A 24165-nucleotide genomic window follows, 5' to 3' on the forward strand; every position below is an offset into this window, starting at 1 on the left:
TAGGTGTTGCTTTTTCCCACGCGCCATTCGAGAGCGGAATGGTAATGATATAGTATGAAAATGGTTCGATGAACCTTCTGCCAGGCAATTAAGCGTGAATTGCAGAGTAACCATGTAGATGTAGATGTAGATGTATTTAAAACCACGTCAAATTAGATTCTCGATTGACATTAGGATCGGATAATAATTTCTCCGAAAAAAACCTTATCTATAGGCGTGTAAAGGTGGCTTTACAACAGTTAAATAACACGGCGAGGTGGGTGTGCGTCTACCTGGTACAGCTGCAGCTGCGACATATTCCGACCGCCACAGCGGTGAGTAAGCCACGACTGAAGTAGTTCGCCGGTTCTCAGAAGCCTCTCAAGTCGTTTTAAAAGGGAGACCGCAGCTGCTCGCTATCGGTGCTTTTTGGCATAAAGAAGCTTCCAGCAGGCACACGAGGTAGCGCGGCAGACGAAGATCCAGCGCACGTATCGGCCTGCAGTCTGGACCTTATAGAGTGCAACATAATTAACCGCGAAAACTGCTACAGGTGGAAATAAAGCAAAAACGTTCTAACAGACATGAGTCCGCAAAAAGGCCGTTCCCGTGGCGAGTCTGGTTACGAGACGCCACTGACTTCAGTAAGAAATGTGTCCTAGCTAGTAAAACGCATTGGAAATGTAAGTAATCTTCCCGATTAGGTGCCCATTAAGGGGGCTCAAAATTCATCCAAGCACTGCCTTAACAAAAAACACAGGAGGCGTTCAACAAGTAATGTATCGCTTTTTTCTCGGATAATTTCGGTTGAAAAAATTCGTACTTTGTTGTGGACCATCGTGCAATATTCCCGCTTCAGCCCCTATAGTTTCATTAAGTTCCGATAGGTGGCTACAAATAGCCTTCAAAATAGCGTCTGTAACAGAGGTGGATTCCAAGCAAAAATCTGTCATTGACTTTCTTTTGGAGGAAAACCATGGCATCGCAGATATTGACAGACTCTTGAAAAATGTCTATTGAGACCTGAAAGTGAACAAAAGCATGGTGAGTCGTTGGGTAAGGCGTCTCTCATCACTGCAATAAGGTCACTCGAACGTGTCCGATCTCCCATGTGCCTACCGCCCGCACACAGCTGTGTGTGTGCTGCAATGTTGGACCATGCGGACCCTCTCATTGGAGGTAATAGACGGATCACAATCAAATATTTCGTTGCACAACTGGATGTCTCTGTTGGTAGTGCTGACACACCCGCTCACCAGTTGGGGTACTCAAAGGTGTGTGCTCGCTGGGTTCCTCACCGCGTAACAGAAGACCACAAAGAGCAACGCAGGACCATCGGTGGGAAATTGCTTGCGCGTTACAAGGGCGATCGCGACAATTGGATGATGCGGAGGTTACTGATGCAGCGAGACGTTGGCTCCGATATCGCCTAGTAGATTGGTACCGTACGGGCATGTAGGCCTTCCCAGTACGGCGGCGTAAAGCAGTCGGCACACGGAACATTTGCGTTCGGGAGTCTTTCCGAACGTGCAGAGCAATATCTAACATGTCAGATACTCTGAGCGTGCGTCTGAGCGTTGACCAATGAGATGGCACAACGCCACCTACTTCACACGCACGCCGTCTTCCTTCAGCACAGAGTTGTGAGGGGCCATATTGGCATTCATTTCAAGCCTATACGTATACAGGATGTTACAAAAAGGTACGGCCAAACTTTCAGGAAACATTCCTCACACACAAAGAAAGAAAATATGTTATGTGGACATTTTATTACTTCTCTTCAAATCACATTAATCGTGGAATGGAAACACACAGCAACAGAACGTACCAGCGTGACTTCAAACACTTTGTTACAGGAAATGTTCAAAATGTCCTCCGTAAGCGAGAATACATGCATCCACCCTCCGTCGCATGGAATCGCTGATGCGCTGATGCAGCCCTGGAGAATGGCGTATTGTGTCACAGCCGTCCACAATACGAGCACTAAGAGTCTCTACATTTGGTACCGGGGTTGCGTAGACAAGAGCTTTCAAATGCCCCCATAAATGAAAGTCAGGAGAGCGTGGAGGCCATGGATTTGGTCCGCCTCTACCAATCCATCGGTCACCGAATCTGTTGTTAAGAACTGTACGAACACTTCGACTGAAATGTGCAGGAGCTCCATCGTGCATGAACCACATGTTGTGTCGTACTTGTAAAGGCCCATGTTCTCTCAGCACAGGTAGAGTATCCCGTATGAAATCATGATAACGTGCTCCATTGGGCGTAGGTGGCAGAAACTAAAATGAGCTCTAACATGGAAATTAAGCGTTTCCAGACACATGTCCACATAACATCTTTTCTTTATTTGTGTGTGGGGAATGTTTCCTGAAATTTTGGCCGTACCTTTTTGTAACACCCTGTATATGCCGTTTCTGAGCACCAGCAAATTGAGAATCACTGGAAAACCTGTTGTTAACTGTGAGATTTGTTCCAATAAAATAATGAGAAACATCGAATTCGTGGCAAAATAATCATCGTAACTTGCGTATTATGAGAGTATGCTATCTGAAGGCAACGACACACTGAAGATCCAGCCAAAACCCATTTTCTTGGTACAATTTGTTATAATTAAATTTCAATCAGTAACATATCTACGATTACAGTTTTTAGCAAGTGGTAATATGCTATAATTGGTTGTCAGTAGCGTGTTGCTGATTTAGCGAGTAAGCCTCTGTAATAAAAAAAAACTGAGTGGAAGGATCAACAAACGAACTTGAACGGATGTCATGTGACGTCCGCAACGAACAGACACAACGATCAAGAACGAACAAAACGAAAAAAAAAAAGCATAGTGAGTAGCGTCACTGCTCCGGATGAAGATGAAATCAAAGGCGGTGGTTCGCGTCTCGAAACTCTCAAATTGTATTCCGAACATTTGAATTTTTTTAAGGATCTGATACTTTATTATTAGTTTAATATAAGTATATACTATAATATTTGGTGTTATGTAGATATAAGTTCACCTTCTTTCGAGCGGTGAGTTTGTTGGATTGGCTTAATCTACAGGATAGCTTGCGCTACTTGTATAATGATATTGTGGTGTCACCGCCAGACACCACACTTGCTAGGTGGTAGCCTTTAAATCGGCCGCGGTCCGGTAGTATACGTCGGACCCGCGTGTCGCCACTATCAGTGATTGCAGACCGAGCGCCGCCACACGGCAGGTCTAAAGAGACTACCTAGCACTCGCCCCAGTTGTACAGCCGACTTTGCTAGCGATGGTTCACTGACTTGTACGCTCCCATTTGCCGAGACGATAATTAGCATAGCCTTCAGCTACGTTATTTGCTACGACCTAGCATGGCGCCAGTGTCCGTACTATTGATATTGTGAATCATGTACCATAAAGAGCGACGTCCTCCATGAATGGATTAAAGTTAAGTATTCCACCAGCTACGTCTGTTTTTCTCAATTCTAATTCCCTTGTCATGTTCCAGACCTCACGCCAGCCTGCGTGAGCTAAAACGCGTGCATTTCGGCCTCCTTTAACCATACGGTTGGCTCTCCTGCCAACCACAACAGATATATTGCTCCTTTCTCTTTTACGCTTCGTAATTCACATGTTGCAAAGATTCTGACACTGGGCAGGAACAGTTATCAAGTAAGACTGACATTGGGGCTTTACTAAAATGAGGGAACGATGAAATAATGTTTCAAATAGCTCTGAGCACTATGAGACTTAACTGCTGAGGTCATCAGTCCCCTAGAACTTAGAAATAGTTAAACATAACTAACCTAAGGACATCACACACATCCATGCCCGAGGGAGGATTCGAACCTGCGACCGTAGCGGTCGCGCGGTTCCAGACGGTAGCGCTTAGAACCGCTCGGCCACTCTGGCCGGCGATAAAATAATGTTTATCTTGTGTTGAGAAGTATTGAAAATTTGTATCGTACTGTTTGTAATGGAACTTTAATAAGCCTGTGTCCTTATTGATTGGACATGGTACTCTCCTTTTCGTGAACGATCGAGGGAATGTGCGTTTTAATAGAGCTAACGTGGGAATTTTACACGTACCAGTTTAGTAAACAGTGTGATTTGCGAACTAGAAACATCCCGCAACTGCCACTGGAGTGCGTTGTGATTGCGTGTACCACGTTGGGGCCCACGTACCGTATGCACAAGTCGCATCGTCCCTGAGCATTCATCAGCACGTTGAACTTAGCACGCTGCTTAAGGCTGTCGCATTGAACGGAGGTTATGTTAAAAAATAGGGTATGTATGCAAAAGAGTGGGGAATAATATGATGTACTGGAATCCTGAATAAAACGAACCAGTTTTAAGAAACAATGTGTTGCATTACTCATTGAATGTCCCTTGTCCAACACTACCTCAGCACTTACATGGTGCACTTTACTGTAAATTGGTACCTGTTTGAAGGGTGTGTTAGGCATGTCATTCTCGCGTTTGGAGGCACTATCGAACACGTCTCTTTGGTGCGATAGGAATTCTTTCAAGCATCCTGGGACCATCGCGTAAATCGTGACAAGTCTGTACAATTAGCTGTTCCAGTCGTTCGACCATACCAACGGGAGTTCTGTACGCTTCTCTTCCGAGTCGACCGCAGACAAAAGAATCCAGAGCATAGATGTCAAGATACATTCAAATGGTTCAAATGGCTCTGAGCACTATGGGACTTAGCTTCTAAGGTCATCAGTCCCCTAGAACTTAGAACTACTTAAACCTAACTAACCTAAGGACATCACACACATCCATGCCCGAGGCAGGATTAGAACCTGCGACCGTAGCGGTCGTGCGGTTCGAGACTGTAGCGCCTAGAACAGCTCGGCCACCCCGGCCGGCTCAAGATACATTACACGACGTCATACGTCAGCAGCAAAATGTGCAGGTGGCCCATCACTCATGTACGACATTCCCCAACGATGGGTCATGGGTGAAATTTGAGCACTATGGGACGGGGTCTTAATTGAGTAGTTTACATTTCCGAGACAGTTTTTTGGTAACTGGAACAACATACTGCATATTATCACAGAGTTTTATAGATGTGTGTTTCACTTCTTTTCTGTGTCAAGGTTAGGTAGAGATAATTTTTCCTTCTAGTATTGCATTTATGAATATCTCTATTGGTTTCCAACTGCAATGAAATGTTGGGAACAAATTTCATCCGTGAATAAACGTACTGTGAGGCTGTAGTTATTATTCCGAATTGCTAAAATATGAATATAAGACTGCCTTGTGTGTGATTGTGTAAGCTTCCCTGTGGCCCTATTGTAATAACTTCCATAATCGTGTGTCTATGTGACTAATGTCCTCTCTAATCTGCTGCTGCCATACTTCTATGTGACTGACTCAATGAACATACTATGATAAAAAGGAACCTTTATACTAATAAACAGTTAATCATTAACAGTCTGTTTATAATGTCTTAAATCCATTAAAATGCCTCTAAGTCGATCTAAAGTCCATTCAGAGTACATGAACACTCACACTAATCCACATTTTCTTTGGGTGGGTTCGGTAAGCACCATTAAGATTACTCTCGGATGCCATAAATAAAATTATACTAATTCGTATTACACGGTATTTACCACAAAATAAATATATCTCGCTCCTATTCACGTCAAGGAGACGGACTAAATGTCATCGCGCTTTTCTGCGGGCGCGTAAAGCTAACTCCATTCCCATCCTCATGTCACCTGTCGTCTTGTATCCAGCAGCGATGGATAAGTTTTATGTTTGGTACAGCGCAGTGATATCGATATATATCCCCTTACAAACGTCACACACGTCAACTTCTTGGTACAGTCAATACATTTTACGTAAGAGAGGAGTTATCCTTCAATATTATCCCGTAGGACATCAGTGGATGAAAATGTGTAAGCTATGTTAACTTACAAGTGTCTGTTCTCCAAACCTGACTATTATTGTTATGCTTAAAGTTTCGAATTTTAAAATTTTCATCAATACGCACACCCTTTTTGTTATTTTTTGTTCGTTCATCACATCAGTACGAGAAAGGATATTTCCGACAGTACAAAACTGGATGAGGTAGGACAATTTTCAAGCTTAAAGCTAGTCACTTTGAGCGACAAAAGAGCGCAACCAGCGAGGAACACTATAGGGTTGTTGCCACCCGCATCCCCCACCCAGCACCCCACTCCTTAGGGGGAAAAAAAATCTTCGTAAATCGAATCCAGAGCCTGCCCCGCCGACAGACAAACATAATTATAGTTTGTGCGCGAACTGAATAGTGAGCAGGTGAGCCCCCTACCCCCTCCCCAATTACGTCACAAGCAGCACCTAACGGCTGTTTCACGAAGTTACACCGACCCTTCCGTAGAATGCCTTTTAAATCAATTATGAGTAGTGTGCAAACACGCCCAAGGACTGTTTATTTCCCACTAAATGCGGTGACACTTCAGTGAAAACAGAAATTAGTACTAACGTAAGTAATTTAAGAAACATCCACGAACTGAACCTACATAAACCACTGCACTCTGACTACTGTTAGATGAGAAATTGATACTTAGTGTGTCTGTATGGCGGTTGTGTTTTACTTCCAGGGAAGGCCACTTCCCTCTCACCAGCACTTCCCGCTTTTCAGTTTACAAACCCTCTCAGTTCAGCATAAGTTTGAAGAAAGCAACGTGTAACGGATATTAAATGGTAACTAGTATACCCAGAGTGGTGAAATCTAAAAACTATTTCGTCTTTCTCGAAAAAACTAACGTAACCTACCTTCCTACGGCTAAGCTGGAGGGTACGTTCTTGTAGCAGCGCGTGTACCTGTGAAAAACATTTGCCGGCTTACTACTTCAAATGCGTCTCGCTCGACTTCAGCTCCATACGTAAAGACCGAAAAATTGCACATATCGTATGAATACACAAGAAAAGGAACAGAAGTCACCCGCTGAATTATGGACCCATACAACTTACTTCGATTTGCAGCAGATTTTGGAACATTAACTGTGTTCCAACAATATGAAATACCCCGAAGAAAACGAACTACTGACACATAACCAGCACAGATTCAGGAAATATCGTGCTTGTTCTTTATTCACTCGAAGTAATAAGTAGTATCGACAGGGTTCCCCACAAACGGCATCTAATTAAATTGCGCACCTATTGAGTCCATGACCGGATTCGTGATTCCTTGTCTCAAAGGTTATAATTCGAGGAAATGACGGTAAGTCATTTCGCGAAACCAAGATGATAACTGGGTTCTCCAAAGAAGCGTTATAGGTCCTCGGCTGTTCTTACTTTATGTAAATAACTTAGATGACAATCTGAGCAGTCCTCTTAGAAGTTACTGTCGTATACCATCTAGGAAATTATAAGAAGGTCAAATGACAATCGACCATACATAATAAAAAGCGCGATATCCTCCACATGAGTACTAAAAAAAAATCCTTTAAAATTTGGTTACACGATGAATCGCACAAATCTTACGCTTATCGATTCAACGAAATACCTATGGATCCTAATTACAAACAACTTAAACTGGAAGGATCACACAGACAATGTTGTGCGGAAGCCGAAACAAAGTCTGGGAATCTTTGGCAGAAGACTCAGAAGATGCAAAAGATCTACTAAAGAGACTGCTTACACTAAGCTTATTCGTACTCTTCTGGAACCTTGCTTCTGGTATGGGACTCTTCACATATAGTGTTGACGGAGAACATCGAAAAAGTTCAAACAAGAGTCGCGAAATGGGGGAGAGAATGTCAAGGATATGACAAAGCAGTTCATGCGGCAGTCATTAAAACAAATGTTTTTTGCTTGAGCTGAGATCTTTTCACAAAAATTCAATGACTAAATTACTCCTCCGAATGCCAAAATATTTTGTTGCCAACACGTACACACGGAGAAATGACCATTGTGATAAATAAATGAGAAATCAGATTTCGCGCGGAAAGATGTAGGTATTCATTTTACCCACGTGCCATTTGAGAGTGGAACGGCCGAGAAATAGTCTGAACGTGATTTTATGAAACCTCTACCACACATAAGTATGAGCTGTACAATAATCATTTAGATGTACATGCATATCTAATGAGTGAAATTATACACTGAAGTGACAAAAGTCTTGGGATAGCGATATGCACATATACCGTACAGATGGCGCTAGCATCGCATACACAAAGTATAAAAGGGCAGTACGTTGGCGGAGTTGCCATTTGTACTTAGGTGACTCATGTGAAAAGGTATCCAACGAGATCATGGCCGCACAACGGGAACTAACAAAGTTTTAATGCGCAATGGTAGTTGGAGCTAGATTCATGTGACATTCCATTTTGGAAATTGTTAGGGAATTCAGTATTCCGAGATCGACAGAGTCAAGAGTGTGCCGAGAATGGCAAATTTCAGGAATTGCCTTTCACCATGGTCAACGCGGTGGCCGACGGCCTTCACTTAACGAACGAGCGTAGCGGTGTTAGCATAGAGTTATCAGTGCTAACAGACAAGCAACACCGTGCGAAATAACCGCAGAAATTGGGCGTCAGTCGGCTATAGCAGCAGACGACCGACGCAAGCGCCTAACTAAGAAATGTCTACTGCAACGCCTCTAGTGTGCTCGCGACTGTATCGGCTGGAACCTAGACGGCTGTAAAACCGTGGTCTCGTCAGACGAGTCCCGCTTTCAGTTGGTAGAGCTGATGATAGGATTCGAGTGTGCCACAGACTCCACAAATCCATGAATCCAAGATGTCAACAAGGCACTGTGTGCTAGATGTGCTGTGTTTACATGGGACGGAATGGTCCATCTGGTCCAACTGAACCGAACATTGACTGGAAATGGGCATGTTCGGCTACTTGGAGACTGTTTACAACCATTAATCGACTTCATGTTCCCAAACAAGAATGGAATTCTTATGGGTGACAATCCGCCATGTCAGCAGGCTAAAAATGTTCTCGATTGGTTTGAAGGACGTTCTGGACCATTCGAGCGAATGATTTGGCCACCCAGATCGTTCGACATGAATCTCATAGGACATTTAACGGCACAATCGAGAGGTCATTTCGTGCACAAAATCCTGCAGCAGCAGAAATTTCCCAATTATAGACGGGTATAGAGCCATCATGGGTCAATCAGGGAACTTCCAACGACTTGTTGAGTCCATGACACATCGAGTTGCTACGCCAGACAAAAGGAGGTTCGGTACGATATTAGGAGGTATCCCCATGACTTTTATCACCTCAGCGTCGGTCGCTCATGCTTGTAGGTTTCTTATCCTGCAACTCTAGACCGAGTGTTGGTAATTTCGTAAAAGTGTTTTCTGCAATTCCCGCGTGTACTTGCCGCTGTTGGTACTCACTCTGGCCGAGTATGTGCAGCGTGCGACCTGCGGGCGAGGCGACTGCCAACAGCGCGTCGCGAGGGCGAGGGTATCTTTACCGGTGCAGCCTCGAGACCTGGCAGAGCATCCGTGTGCAGGAGGCACTCTGCCAAACAAGAGTCTGCAGCTGGCCGCCGTTTAGCCGTCCTCTCTCAACCTATACATCCCACACGAGGATGGCTCGTCTTCTGACAGCTACTGCCCGTAGAAACAACGGTAACGTTGGAAGTCTCCCAATAAAGATACAAGGCGCTGTTGTTCTCGTTGTACTGGCCACGTAAGCTCATAGGGTAAACGTTTCAGAAATATCAGTTTCAATTCCGGAGAAATGGAGGAACACGTGGGGCAATACTGACCCTGCGTCCTATCTTAGAAGATAGGGTAAAGAAGGAGTGGGTAATTGTTGTAGCTGGGTGGCCGCATTTTTGAGCAGGTTCGCACCTTTTAAAACTTTTGCATTCATTAGCTAACTTCCTATTTCAGAAAAGGCCGGTTCTTCGTTGTACACACAACATTCATAATTGATTTTACGTTTTTTCGGAGGTTCGTGGTTTCACTAAAGTTCGATCTTTATATACTAGCTGTAGCACAGATAACATGGAAATAAACCAGGTCAACTGGAAAAGCGATTGCGCACCGTACTTTACGAGCAAATTATGTTGGTTCTCATGATACTCTGCGCGATGCCTGATGGGAGCGAGTTTAAACTGGAAATGCCTTTACGGTCGTCCGCAGCAAACGCCGCGCCGAGTGTCAACATGGTTTGCGCGGCAATGTTTCTACGCTGCGCATGTGTACTGACATGGCTGTCCTATTGAAGATCTTAGCTCACGCACGGGGAGTAAATCTCGGTTCAAGACAGATTTTTATGACTGTGTTGGAGGGACACGCAAGAAAACTTTAGCGGGCCGCTATTTCGCTACCGCTGGGTTAAAGAAAGTGAAATCTACGTTCGGAGCACTTGTACACTTCGAAAAAATTATTTTACAATGTGACTGGACTACATTCTTTGAAATTTTGTATGTTTAAGGCATAAAATACAGGGAGCGAACGGTTATTTAGAACTTGTACAGAAACCATAGGAGTCGAAGGGCATGAAAGAGAAGCAGTGGTTGAGAAGGGAGTGAGACAGGATTGCGGCCTATGCCCGATGCCATTCAGTCTGAACAATGAGCTGCCAGCAAAGAAAACCAACGAGTAATTTGGATAGGGAATTAAAGTTCAGGGAGTAGAAATAAAAACTTTAATGTTTGTCGACGATTTTGTAATATTGTCAGAGACGGCAAAGATCTTGGGAGAGCAGCTGAACGGAGTGGACAGTGTATTCAGAAAATGTTATATTATGAACATCAACAAGAGCAAAACAAAGGTAATGGAATGTACTCCAATTAAATAAGGCAATGCAGAGGAAATTATATTAGCAAGTGAGACACCACAGGTAGTGAATGGGTTTTGCGATTTCAGCTTCAAAATGACTGACGATTGCCAAAGTAGAGAGGATATAAAATGCAGACTCGTTAGAGCAAGAAAAGAATTTCTCGAAAAAGAGAAATTTGTTTGTACTAAATACAAATTTAAGTCTTAGGAAGTACTTCTCTGGAGTGTACCCTTGTATGTAAGTGGAATGTGGACGATGATCTGCTCAGACAAGAAGGGAATAGAAGCTTTAGAAATGTGATGATACAGAATAATGCTGAAGATTATATGAGTATACTGAGTAACTAAAGAGGAAGTACAGTGTCAAAATAGGAAGAAAAGTAATTTGTGGCATAACTTGAAAAAAAGACGGGATCGGTTGATAGCACACTTCCTGAGGTATAAAGGAATCATCAGTTTGGCAATGCAGGGAAAGAGAGATGTAGCGACTTGCACAGGATAGACAAGCACAGAGACTTGCGTAAAAAAACTCTTCGAACTGCAGATCAGAACAACAATAAATGTTTCGAGAGTCAAAAAACATGGTTCAAATGGCTCCGATCACTATGGGACTTAACATCTGAGGTCATTAGTCCCCTAGACTTAGAACTACGCAAACCGAACTAACCTAACGACATCACACACATCCATGCCCGAGGCAGGATGCGAACCTGCGGCCGTAGCAGCAGCACGGTTCCGGACTGAAGTGCCTAGAACCGCTCGGCCACAATGGCCGGCGTTTCAAGATTAATTACAGAAGGAAGATTACAGGTTAACATACCGTCGGCGAAGAGGTCATAAGGGCAGATAACTGCCTCGGATTTGGGAAGGAAATCGGTCGTGTCCTTTTGGAAAGGAAACATACCAGTATTCGGCTAACGGAAATCCTAACTGTGGAAGTCCAAATGAGGATATGAACCACTGTCCTCCTGAATGCAAACACAGTGTCTATCCACTATTCCAGAAAGGATTAACAACGATGGTATACCTCTACAAGTCGCACAACGCCCATCTCTTAGTATCAGCTATTGGAAAGCGATGAAGTTAATGCAAGCTGCTTTTCTTAAATCTTCCCTGCCTTTTCCAATAATCCTATCAGGTAAGAGTATCAAACTGTCGACCAGTGCTTAAAGAAAAAATTAAATAAATTGATAAAAGTAGTAGTAGTAGAAGAAGAATGGTAACAATAAGACAAGGAGGAGAAGCGAAAGTTGTTAGAGTCAGAGCACAGCCTCGGGTTTGGGAAGAATGGGGAACGATATCGACCACGCCCTTTCAATATGTAACAAAACAAGCTGTATCATTCTGAGAGATGGAGTGTGCCGGGACTTACCCCGATTCACTGGTACTAGAGCCACGTCATCATAACACACCTGCGCGTAGCATACACAATATTGTGCGATAATCTAAGAGTAAAATTAAAAATTGTAATAGCTTTTCCAAACTTTGTCAATGTATGCTTCAGTATATTAATGTTAACAAAGTGAAGTCTCAGAAACATCAGATGAATAAGTTTTGCCAAACATATTATTTTGAGAGAAAAATAAATAGCACTAAACAACGGAGCTAGAAAGCCAAAAATTGTTCAGAATGTGCAAATGTATGTCATAACCAAAAGTTACAAGTCTCAGCTTGATCGGGGCAACATTTTGGTCAAAACCGGTGTTTTCACGAAAAATTGAAGGCGTTAAACATTAGTCTCAGGAAGTTGAAAGTTTGCATGTAGCCTCACTTTCATATAGCATTCTAAAGTGTGTGAATCCATTAAGCTACCCCTATTAGTTTTCAAGTAATTTACTAAAAACCAAATTTGGAACAAATGGTTCCAATGGCTCTGAGCACTATGGGACTTAACTTCTAAGGTCATCAGTCATCTAGAACTTAGAACTACTTAAACCTAACTAACCTAAGGACATCACACACATCCGTTCCCGAGGCCGGATTCGAACCTGCGACCGTAGCGGTCGCGCGGTTCCAGACTGTAGCGCCTAGAGCCGCTCGGCCACCCCGGCCAGCAAATTTGGAACATAAACGTCCTTATTCGTAATAGGTTAAGAATCATTTGTAATTGTTATAGAAAGTTATAATTACAGCACTTGATTACATTCATTAAATAATAAATCTGTATGTACGTGCAGTCTAGTCGGCGAAGTTTAAATAGTCGAACCAAACTTTTTCAATAACTAAACCAAACTTATCTTTAATTATGTAAAAATTGTGAAGTTTGTAAATTGTTACACAACAGAGATATTAATTAATGCGTGTCCGAGATATGGGCGTTTTACAGTCTGCTACCTACGCATTTAACGGTTTATAGCAGATGTTCTGTTCGGTGGTCTGCTGCGCTCATTTATAAATACGGTCCGAGTTGCCGTAGGGAGACACTTTGCACCGAGCTATCAATCTGTCCGAGTCTGTCAAAGGCTGGCATACGCTGTGCCTCGGATGACATCAGGGCTAGACACCTACCAAACGCGTTTTCGGTAAAATTAGGAACTGAACTCGCGAGGACTGTACGCCATCCTGGATCGCTTATTTTTCACGGAAGTAACTGTTTGTGTGGCGCGCATATGGCTGAAAAAAACATATGGCAAGTGGTGTGATTATTTCCCACTTTTGTGGCAAACACTCAACTTTGATGATTAGAAGTCAGGGTCACAGACCATTTTACTTGGACCTTTCCGTAGAGGTCACCTGCTAATGGTACTCCTAATTGTGCTATTCCTTATAGGGTCATTATTATTATTATTTCTTTCTTATCTCAGACGTTATGTCTGGTCAGAAGTAGAAAGTGACGCGCACCTTGATCAAGCGTGACTTCCTTTTAACTGTACGGTATATGTTATATTGCATTTAGGAACTTTCGGGTAATTGAACATGTATCAATAATTACGGATTTCTGTAGTTGTATATATAAGTTTGGATGTAGCTGTATTGCATTGGTGTACTGGTGGATATTGTGTGGTATGACTCCTGTAGTTGATAATATAATTGGTATAATGTCAACTTTATCCTGATGCCACATATCCTCCTGTTTTCCTTGCATATTTGTTTTCTTTTGTATATTTGTTGTATTGGGTATGAATATTTCGATTAGTTGTGTTAATTTCTTCTTTTTATTGGCGAGTAAGGACCAGATAATTTACGTCCAGTTTTCAAATATATCAGAAAGTACCGTCTTCTTGCACATTTTGAGTTATTGTCCCGTCCACAGCTCGTTGTCGTGCGGCAGCGTTCTCGCTTCCCGCGCCCGGGTTCCCGGGTTCGATTCCCGGCGGGGTCAGGGATGCTCTCTGCCTCGTGATGACTGGGTGTTGTGTGATGTCCTTAGGTTAGTTAGGTTTAAGTAGGTCTAAGTTCTAGGCGCGTGATGACCATAGATGTTAAGTTTCATAGTGCCCAGAGCCATTTGAAGTTATTCCCCCATTTGGCACTGAAATACCTCAAAATATACGGAGAGGCAGCTAGTCCCGATGTGAAAGAAAAACAGACGTAAAATATTATACAAAAAATCGACCTCTTCTGTAACGAACTGCTTTTGTATGTAGAAGGCAAGTCAGACTATAAATATGTTTCGTTACAGACCACAGCTGATGTTTTATTGTTTTGATCAATAAAACTAAATGCGTTTTTCACAAAAATACGCATTTTCTTGTGTTTGCACAGTCGAATTTAAAATACCTTCAATAATTATAAAGTGACTACGAACAGAATGGGCACACAAACCAAGAAGAACAATTTGGTTTTATGAGGAGCAGCAGCACTTGAGAAACAATTTTGGCACCATTGTTGTTAGAGGTCGATTTTGAAAGAAAACGAAATATACATGAACAGATCATTTCTGACATCCCTCTAGCAATCTCTGAACGAGGATGAGCAGCGGTAAGAAACTGGTCTCTCATTTTGACGGACGGCTTTTCAAGTGTGGGGTCCTACCCACTCGTCTCTTAAAGGGTGCCTAAAAGATGCTGCTTTCTCGGATAGCTATACAACAATTCACGCAAATCACATTAATGGTTTTTATTACAATAAAGTAGATTGACAATAGTTAACTTTGGTTTACAAGAGTTATCGTAAGCGATGGGCGACATACAAACAGTGCCCTTCACTATACACAATGTCCAGGTAAGCATTCACACGCGCTCATAAGTCATTACTATCGTTAATTTCACTGCTCATCTAGGCCTCTCTGTCAGTGTCCGTCTTCTACTGTCCCCGAGTCTGGCAGGAATGGCGCTTATATTCTCTTGGTATAGAAGTCGATCCTGTAGTCGTGCAGTCATAGTCGGCGAGGTATTGGCTGACCTCGTCTCACTGCCTTCTCTGGTCTTGCGTTCTTCATCTTCGAGAAGGCGTTTGTCGCCAGGCAGGATTAGCCGAGCGGTCTGAGGCGCTGCAGTCATGGACAGTGCGGCTGGTTCCGGTGGAGGTTCGAGTCCTCCCTCGGGCAAGGGTGTGTGTGTGTGTGTGTGTGTGTGTTTGTGTGTGTGTGTGTGTGTGTGTGTGCGTGTGTGTCCTCAGGCTAAATTAGGTTATGTAGTGTGTAAGCTTAGGGACTGATGACCTTAGCAGTTAAGTCCCATAAGATTTCACACACATTTGAACATTTTTTTTCAGGCGTTTGTCGTTACGTCGGAACATCAAGTCCCCGTCCAGCCGTCCATACTTACATTTTCCGTGGTTTTACAGTCAAATGATGGGGTAGTGCCTTCCCAAAGGATAAGGCTAATATCCTTCTCAACCCTTCGCCAGACTGAATAAAAATCCTTGTCTAATGATCTTGTCGCTGATGTGAAGTTAAAACCTAATGTTTCTTCCTTTTTGTCAGCAGATGTTGTCAGTCAATACTCACATTATTATGTTCACAGGCTAAAATACTTGCGACAGCTACACAATTGTCAACAGCCCATATAATCTCTTAGCCAATAGCCTCCTTAATACGTAGCAGGAGCCTCCATCTCCTGTGGTCCGCAACTGGAGGAGAGTTTTAACAACTGGGGCGCCAGAGTCGGCATCCAGCAGTGGGGATTCCTGTTCAACCTGGAACTCATGCGTTCGTCTTTCCTCGAGCGGATCGTGCTTGGAGCCTACTCGGTTGGCGTAAGGGCTGGCGTTTTCGACCACGTATTGGAAATAACACTGCGAAAGGAAGGAGCACTTTGTTGAAGAGCGCTATTTGCAGGCACAGTAAATGAACAATGAAAATACCTCCCATCTGCTCTTGATACTGACTGGCTGAAAAGCCCGAGTTCATTTTCGGGAGTTGTTGGGAAGTCGCGAAATGGAGGAGTCGGCCAAAAGCCCTCCTGGGCATGGAGATACGTGGATGGAGATGGTATGTTAAGAGTGTTGCGCATATAGAGTCGGAAATGAATGATCCTGCGTGATCCAAAAGTCTATTTTTTTCACTACTTAAAGCGTAAAAGTGTGCACAAGAGGGTGTGGAATTCCGACCTGTCAATGCCGATTGTACAGGCGAGCGCTGCCGCTTCCAATAATTAGTGTGTGGGCACTTGAACAGTCGGAACAGACTTCGAAACAACCGGCCGGAGTGGCCGAGCGGTTCTAGGCGCTACAGTCTGGAACCGCGCGACCGCTACGGTCGCAGGTTCGAATCCTGCCTCGGGCATGGATGTGTGTGATGTCCTTAGGTTAGTTAGGTTTAAGTAGTTCTAAGTTCTAGGGGACTGATGACCTCAGATGTTAAGTCCCATAGTGCTCAGAGCCAGACTTCGAAACAGATAGTGGAGCCAGCGACTAGCGGGCGATGTTAGATAATCAAAGGGATACACTTGGCGATGTCTAATGTAAACCAGTAAGTACCAAATCTCAAATTTCTCAAGAGAATCAAAAACAATGTATTTCTTTTTGTACATAACTTACATACACATATCCAGAAAATTGAGAAGGTTTTCTGATACCACAGAATTATGCTTTTCACCTCACCGCTACTAAAGATAATGAGATAAATTATAAAATGACAATTTATTAAGAACATTGTACGTGCCATTGCAGGGAACTTACTGCTTCTAAGTGCCAATAAGAAAGCTTTAATTTCAAGTGTCACGACATTTTGTTTGTGATAATACAAGTTCGGTCACACAGTACCACTGTTTAAAGCAGTAGACTCCAGTCAACAAAACTCATATATCATTACATTTAAGTTTTTACAAGGAAAAATATTAAATTGAAGGAAAGGTTTTTTTCAGTATTGAACTGTTTCTTACACAACTTCGTTCTTGGGATAAGGTGTTGCAAAATTAATTGCAGAACTCCCTGTGCTGTTGAGGAGGAAATGGAAACATTGTCATTGTTTTGCAACTGATAAACATGGCTGGTCTTTCAGAAAAACAACAGCATGGAACACATTAGTCACGGTCTTTCGTCGTCTGAATACGCTGACATTATTCCGTTCTTCTGTTTAAGAATAAGTATTTTAATACCTATTTGCGACAGATGAGTTTGAGACACTTTGATGAAAACGCATTTTATTTTTTTTTCAACATTTATGAAACAAAAATTATCTACTTCCGTTACAAAGATGTTTCATTTTTTGAAGAAACCGCTTAAATGCACTCTACTTACCGCACAAAATGTGCAGCAGTTATATCGAGGAGACCATGACCAAGAGCACTCATACGATAGTCTATAAGGGGAGGGGGCAAGGAAGCCGGGGGACATGAAGTATTTTTCATATTTTGGAAGACGAAAGAAGACGTAAAAGGCCATAATAAAGTTCCAGTTCCAGCCCTGTTGAAAAATTGCGTTGTACCGAGTTTTAAGTCTTTTTTTTTTTTTTTTTTTTTTTTTTTTTAGAAGAAAAGCACCTTACAACACTATATATTTTTTTCCTTTCTCTCAGAATTTTGGGGGGAAGGGTGGAGGAGCAACCCTCCCTTGTCCCTGGCAATGGCCGCCCTTGACTTTGACCCATGGAACTTGAAACTTCAAACGGAAGTACTGCTTGGCACAAATACCATGCGCTATCTTGTAATGAATGTTTGAAACATTTCCTCCTCGATTTACATTTGGAACAAGTCTAGGGACACGCAACAGAGTACTGAGAATACAACAGCACTGAAAGCGTGTTTTGTGCAAAAATCGCACTTAGAACGTTTGACATTTCCAATCTTCACTTGTTTCCATAGAAACAGAAAGTGTGTGTGTGTGTGTGTGTGTGTGTGTGTGTGTGTGTGTGTGTGCGCGTTTTGATCTACTGATTTTGAACCGTTATCTACTTGTGTCTTTGTGAAGATTATCGTTGGAAGTTGCTTGGGAAAGCTGGAGGGAGGGAAAGGGGGGGGGGGGGGGGGGCGGCGGCCGTTAATTGATTGTCAACGGTGTGCGTTTTACAATCCAGCAGTTAGATCTCGTAATTTTATAGAGTACAGTTAGCTTCAGAGAGAAATTGTCATTGGTTGTTGACTGCTGACACGTTTAACTCTGGCTAGTGGGTCAAACCGCGATTTCTGACTCTTGTTATGACTATTTTATAAGAGTAAAAGTGAATAAAATTCATCCGGTTCCGCCACGGAAGAATTCCTAGTTAAGCTTCAGTGCAATTCGCTGAGTTAACTTGTCAGGCGCGTCAAGAGCGCGTGGATTCAAGCTGCGACTGTGAGATTTCACGACGACAGAATCTCTCCGATGACGAGGGGGAGCAATGTTTCGCTACATTACAAAAGTACATTTGAAGAAGGTTTTTTATGAGGTACAATGGGTCTTTTTTAAATCAGTCCACTCCATGACTACCGCAGTGGCACTGCTGCATTAACAATAGTAGATCTGTAGAACAAGAGAAAACAGTCTTGCTTGCGCAAGCAAGACTATTTTTCTGTTCTAAATTTTTTTTTTTATTTTCAGCTAGTGTGATATCAAACACAAGGATAGAAGTGTAACCCAATCTCTTACTGCAAAACAGGCTGAAGTAATCAAGAACTAACGAATGATACAAGAGGACAAAATCGGAAAGGGAAAGGCGGCGTTGCGCAATGGCACCACTAAAATTTAACTTGATTACACAATAGGTAGTGAGGAAAATAAAGGACTATCTCTACGAGAGAGTTCGGTCGGCCAGATCAGCCTAAGGTGATCCGCTGATGACATGGCAGTAGATGCCGAAAGTGAACAGGAAACTGGACTCGCATTCGGGAGGACGACGGTTCAATCCCGCGTCCGACCATCCAGATTTAGGTTTTCCGTGATTTCCCTAAATCACTCCAGGCAAATGCCGGGATGGTTCCTTTCAAAGGGCACGGCCGACTTCCTTCCCCGTCCTTTCCTAATCCGATGAGACCGATGACATCGCTGTCTGGTCTCCTTCCCCAAAACAACCAACCAACCACTGTTGTGAATTGGAACTGAATATAGTGCTTAATGAAGTGGAACGTATGCCAGTTGATGGCTACATTATGCTCATAAATGAAAAGAAAGTTGAGGTAATGGTGTGTACAGCAATTGGAAATGCTAGCTGACTAAATGTTAATCTTGAACACGAGGCTCTCAATAGGTGGACGAAATTTCCTATCTCAGAACTAGAATAGGTACAGGAGGAAGATGTAAGAAAGTCACAGCAGCAAGGATTGGACGAAGCGAACGGCCTTTTAACAAAAAGAAACAGCTGCTAAAATCCACTCGAGAAAAGAATTCATATAATGCCCCAAAGCTTTCTACGAGTGCAAGGCAGGACAACTGGGAAGACAGAAAGGAAACGAATGGAATCCTTTGAAATGTGGTGCTGGAGAAGAGTATTGAAGATTAGGTGATTGAGGTGCGTTGTTTAAGGAGGAAAGCCGTACTTCAACGAGTTTTCGATAACCAATAACATATAAAAGGGCTGCAAAATATAACCAAGCCAAATGGCAAAAAGTTAGATAAACATTTTATTACTTCAAAAGTAAATGCCCTAACTATTAATACATTTATCCCGCTGTGAGACACGACGGATAATGCTTTCAAAGAGAAACGTTGGCCGTTTCCTATGGGACCACGATTATATGCACGCGTGCGCCTCTTCTTCCGAAGCAAATGGACGGCCACCGATGTCCTTCTTCAGGACTCCAAACATATGGGAATCGTATGGGAATCTGGGTACAATCATGGTTCCATAGACAACCACAAACATTTTTCCATGAAGGCATTGACCGTCTTGTCTCTCTCAGGGACAAATGTATTAACGGTTATAACGATTACTTTTGTAATAATAAACAGTTTACGTATTTGTTTTCCATCTGGGTCGTTTTTTTAATGTCCCTTATGCTTACAGAGGAGCGTAATGAGTTGCAGAGATAGACTGGTTGAGCGCTTATCATGATATGAACCGTTCGCTGAAAATATGGTTCGAGGGAGGCGGGTCAACAAAAATCGCACAAGTAGGCCTAGATATGAGAATGAAGGCAGATCGCTGATACAGCATGCACTAGTTGTACTGAAATCAAGGGCGTAGCTCACAAGAGGGAAGAATGGAAGATGCAACACATCTGCTAAAGAAATTGCCTAGTCTGTGCTTGTCTGTACTGTTCTGGAGTACTGCCGCGCTATATAGGATCATCGCAGAATACATTGCCGCAAAATGGTCACTACACTAAAAAGAAGTTGGTAGGCGTGTTTCTACGTCTGAAAAATGTTTATTCAAATTTCGCGCCAGTCACATGGGAATGCCTCTGTAACAGTCGTGAGCGTTAGTTATCTTTGGGACGATGGTGAGCTGATGTTAGTCAAGAATACCTTTAAAGGCAAAAAGACGTCATTATTAAAACCTCACAGTCTTTCAACGAGGTCGTGTAATAGGCCTAAAAGAAGCTGGATGCTCTTTCTGAGATACTGCAGAAAGACTTGGCAGGAATGTAGCCACTGGAAATGATTGGTGGCAGCGGCGAACATAGGAATGTACGGTTGCAAGAAGACCACACTCCGGATGGCTACGTGGCACTACCGGGAGGGAAGACCATCGTGTTCATGGCTCTGGCGCATCGTACTGCATCTGCAGCAGCAGTCTGAGCAGTAGTTGGCACCACAATGATACAACAAACAGTTGCAAATCGTTTACTTTAAGAACAGGTCTGAGCCAGACGCCCTACAGCGTGGATTCAATTGACCCAACCATCGACATTTGCGACTTCAGTTGCGTCGAGCGATAGCTAATTGGAGGGCAGGGTGGAAATCTGTTGTGTTTTCTTACGTAATCTGTTTCTGAATTCGTGCCACTGATGACAATTTGTTGGTTAGAAGCAGGCCAGTTGTCTGCGTTCTAGATGCACTGGACCTTTACGTGGAGTTATGGTCTGGGGGGCGATTTCGTAAGACAACAAGAGTACTCTCGTGGGTGTCCCACGCACCCTGATTGCAGATTTTTACGTAAATATGGTGATTCGACAAGTTGTCCTACCATTCACGAACAGCGTTCAGGGTTTTTTTTCTAACAGGATAACGCTCCGCCACATACCACTGTTGTAATCCAACATGCTGTACAGATTGCAGACATGTTGCCTTGTCCTGTTCGATAACAAGATCTATCTCCAATCAGACAGATATAGGACTTTATCGGACGACAACTCCAGCGCCATCCACAAACAGCATTAACTGTCTCTGTACTGATCGATCAACTACTACAGACATGGAACTCCATCCCACAAACTGAAGTCCAACACCTGTACAACACAACTAAAGCACGTTCGCATGCTTGCATTCAACATTCTGGTTATTACACCAGTTAATAATTTACCACCATTTCACACTTGCAATGACTTATCTCGTGGTTACATTAACCTATGATCTTGCAATGTTAATCACAGAAATATGTTACCTAGGCAAATGGAGTCCCGAAATTTCATTACTTTACATTAATTACTTTTTTGATGTTCCAATTTTCTTCCGACATCAAGGAAATTCAAAGAAAGGTAGCAAATTTAGCATTATCACGAAATTGAGGAGAGAATATCATAGAAATGACAAGCGAATTGAGGTGGCAGTAATCTCGTTGCAGCGAGAGCTTTTCGTGAAATTACAATCACCAAATTTGTCCTTCGAAAGCCAAATTATTTTGTTGGTTGCCAGCTATGTAGGGTGAAATACCCATTGTGGTAAAATAACAGGAACCTGATCTCACACACCACGAGTTAGGTGTTCCTTTTCAGCGGGAGTTAAGAGTTGCTCCTCCCCCACCTGTTATTCAAGAGTGGAACAGCAGAGAAACGGTCTGAAAGTGATTCTGTGAACCTTCTATCTAACACTTACAGTGTGAATTGCAGAGTAATCATGTAGGTGAAGATGTAGATGCATCAAAGCGAAGGAAGAACAGCGTAGGTAATACCACGCGCAATTTATGCTCTACGGGCAGGAGCAATACCGACCTTCTTGTACGGCTCGAGGCGGGGCTTGCTCAACAAGAAGATAGAGAAGTGAGACCGGCTCGGATGGAATCCTAGCCCCGCAATAATGATCGTTGGTCTGCAGCACCGGCCAACCCAACTGTGGTTTTTAATCGATTTCCCGCGCTCACATAGGCCATTTCCGGACAAGTTGCAATCTTCGCATCACAAACTAAGCCACACAACCCGTTAACATACAACAGCGCACAGCACAAAGTTTACACAGACAATTGGTGCACAGGACTGCCCTCTATTAGGCAAATAATTAATGACTGTGGCAGCAGGAAGAGCGTCAAGACAAAAAGTTAACAAATAAATAAATTCTTCCTACGACGTTGGTAACAAGACCTCTGCGAGAAAAGACTGATTTGCGAAATCAGAGAAATGTACAAAGTTATTAAGTCACTTGTACATACCATATTTCCACAGAGTCATCGAACTTGTCTGTTTGTTCCAGCGGTGAACCATTATGTTGAAACTGGCATAAAAAAGACCAGGGTCCAAGCCCTGGAGTCACTTAGCGTCAGCCTCCAGAATGTCGGCATCGGTTCTCAAGTGGATCGGTCCGAAGAGCTGAAAATCGCTTGAAACAGGAGCCGGGCTGTACGGAGGGTGTTCCGCTACAGTTCATCAGGAAAGCCGGCTCAAATCTTGCTTAACCGAGGCCGTATGCGGTCGGATGTTGTCACGCAACAACATATCTTTCGAAAGCATTCCCAGTCGTTTCCTCCAAATCGCCTTCTGCAACCGTTACAGTGTGGAGCAGTAACTGGTAGCATTCACGGCGTCTCCATGGAAAGCAGATCAACCAGAAACACACTCTGCAAGTCTCAAAAGACTGTGGCCATAAATTTCTTCACGGGTAGAGTTTTGGAGGAGGGGGGAATGAAGTGTACCCAGTGTAGCTCCATGAAACTGAGGCCTTTTTGAACTCATGTGACACATGATGACGCACCCACGTTTCGTCCTCTGTGACAGTATGCTGCAGGAATGGAGCATCCTACGTCTGCTGGAGAGACAACCACATGCGCTTGCTTTGTACTCGTAAGAGATTCATCACACTTCCAATCAAAAAAATGGTTCAAATGGCACTGAGCACTATGGAACTTAACTTCTGAGGTCATCAGTCCCCTATAACTTAGAACTAATTAAACCTAACTAACCTAAGGACATCACACACATCCATGCCCGAGGCAGAATCCGAACCTGCGACAGTAGCGGTCACGTGGTTCCAGTCTGTAGCACCTAGAACCGCTCGGCCACCCCGGCCGGCTCACTGCCAATCGAGATGTTGGGATCACGTGCAGTCTGCTGCGACTTCCCGCTTGAACCAACACTTTGACACATCACACGTTGTCATCTGAAGTGGGACGTAATTGTGCTTACCTTTACTCCTCTCATACACCTGTTCTGTCTTTATCAAATTCCTGACACCAAAAGCATACCTATTTTTGTGACATTATGATCACTTCGCAACCATCCACTATTGGACAATGAATTGCAGATAGGGACATTTTCTTTACACACTAAACCCTTGTTACACTTCGCACTTCAAACGTCGATAATGTATTCTTCAACACCTCTACTTTGGAAGTGTATTTTTAACCGTACAGTGGCACAGCTACCTCCCTCTACTTGGGGTGCTTACGGTTAAGGACCTTTGATCGTATCTTCCATCTAACCGTGGAATTACATGGATTTTAAGTCTCACGGCTTATTTATACACCCGTAAAGCTCTTTTTATCTTAAGCACTAAACCACTCTTGTAAATCACGAAACCATAACCGAGCGAGGTGGCGCAGTGGTTAGCCCACTGGACTCACGTGCGCAGCTCGTGGTCGTGCGGTAGCGTTCTCGCTTCCCACGCCCGGGTTCCCGCGTTCTATTCCCGGCGGGGTCAGGGATTTTCTCTGCCTCGTGATGACTGGGTGTTGTGTGGTGTCCTTAGGTTAGTTAGGTTTAAGTAGTTCTAAGTTCTAGGGGACTGATGACCATAGATGTTAAGTCCCTTAGTGCTCAGAGCCATTTCAGTCAACAACTGGACTCGCATTCGGGAGGA

At 43.4% G+C, this 24165-nt stretch overlaps 1 protein-coding gene across 2 annotated transcripts in view; it reads right to left on the reverse strand.

The window, feature by feature from the left end:
• Positions 1 to 24165, reverse strand: part of LOC126354985 (chitooligosaccharidolytic beta-N-acetylglucosaminidase) — a 230128-nt gene that overhangs the window by 173174 nt on the left and 32789 nt on the right. The window contains exon 1 of one of the 2 annotated variants that reach the window (XM_050005078.1): positions 9301 to 9346. The exons of the other annotated variant lie outside the window; for it this stretch is intronic. Coding sequence (XP_049861035.1) covers position 9301 — 1 coding nt within the window. The 5' untranslated portion in view covers positions 9302 to 9346. Of the gene's footprint in view, positions 1 to 9300; positions 9347 to 24165 lie in introns of those variants that run through there. 2 annotated transcript variants of the gene reach the window in all.

The sequence above is a fragment of the Schistocerca gregaria genome, chromosome 3 (genome assembly GCF_023897955.1).
Source record: "Schistocerca gregaria isolate iqSchGreg1 chromosome 3, iqSchGreg1.2, whole genome shotgun sequence".
In the NCBI taxonomy this organism is placed as follows: Eukaryota; Metazoa; Arthropoda; class Insecta; order Orthoptera; family Acrididae; genus Schistocerca; species Schistocerca gregaria.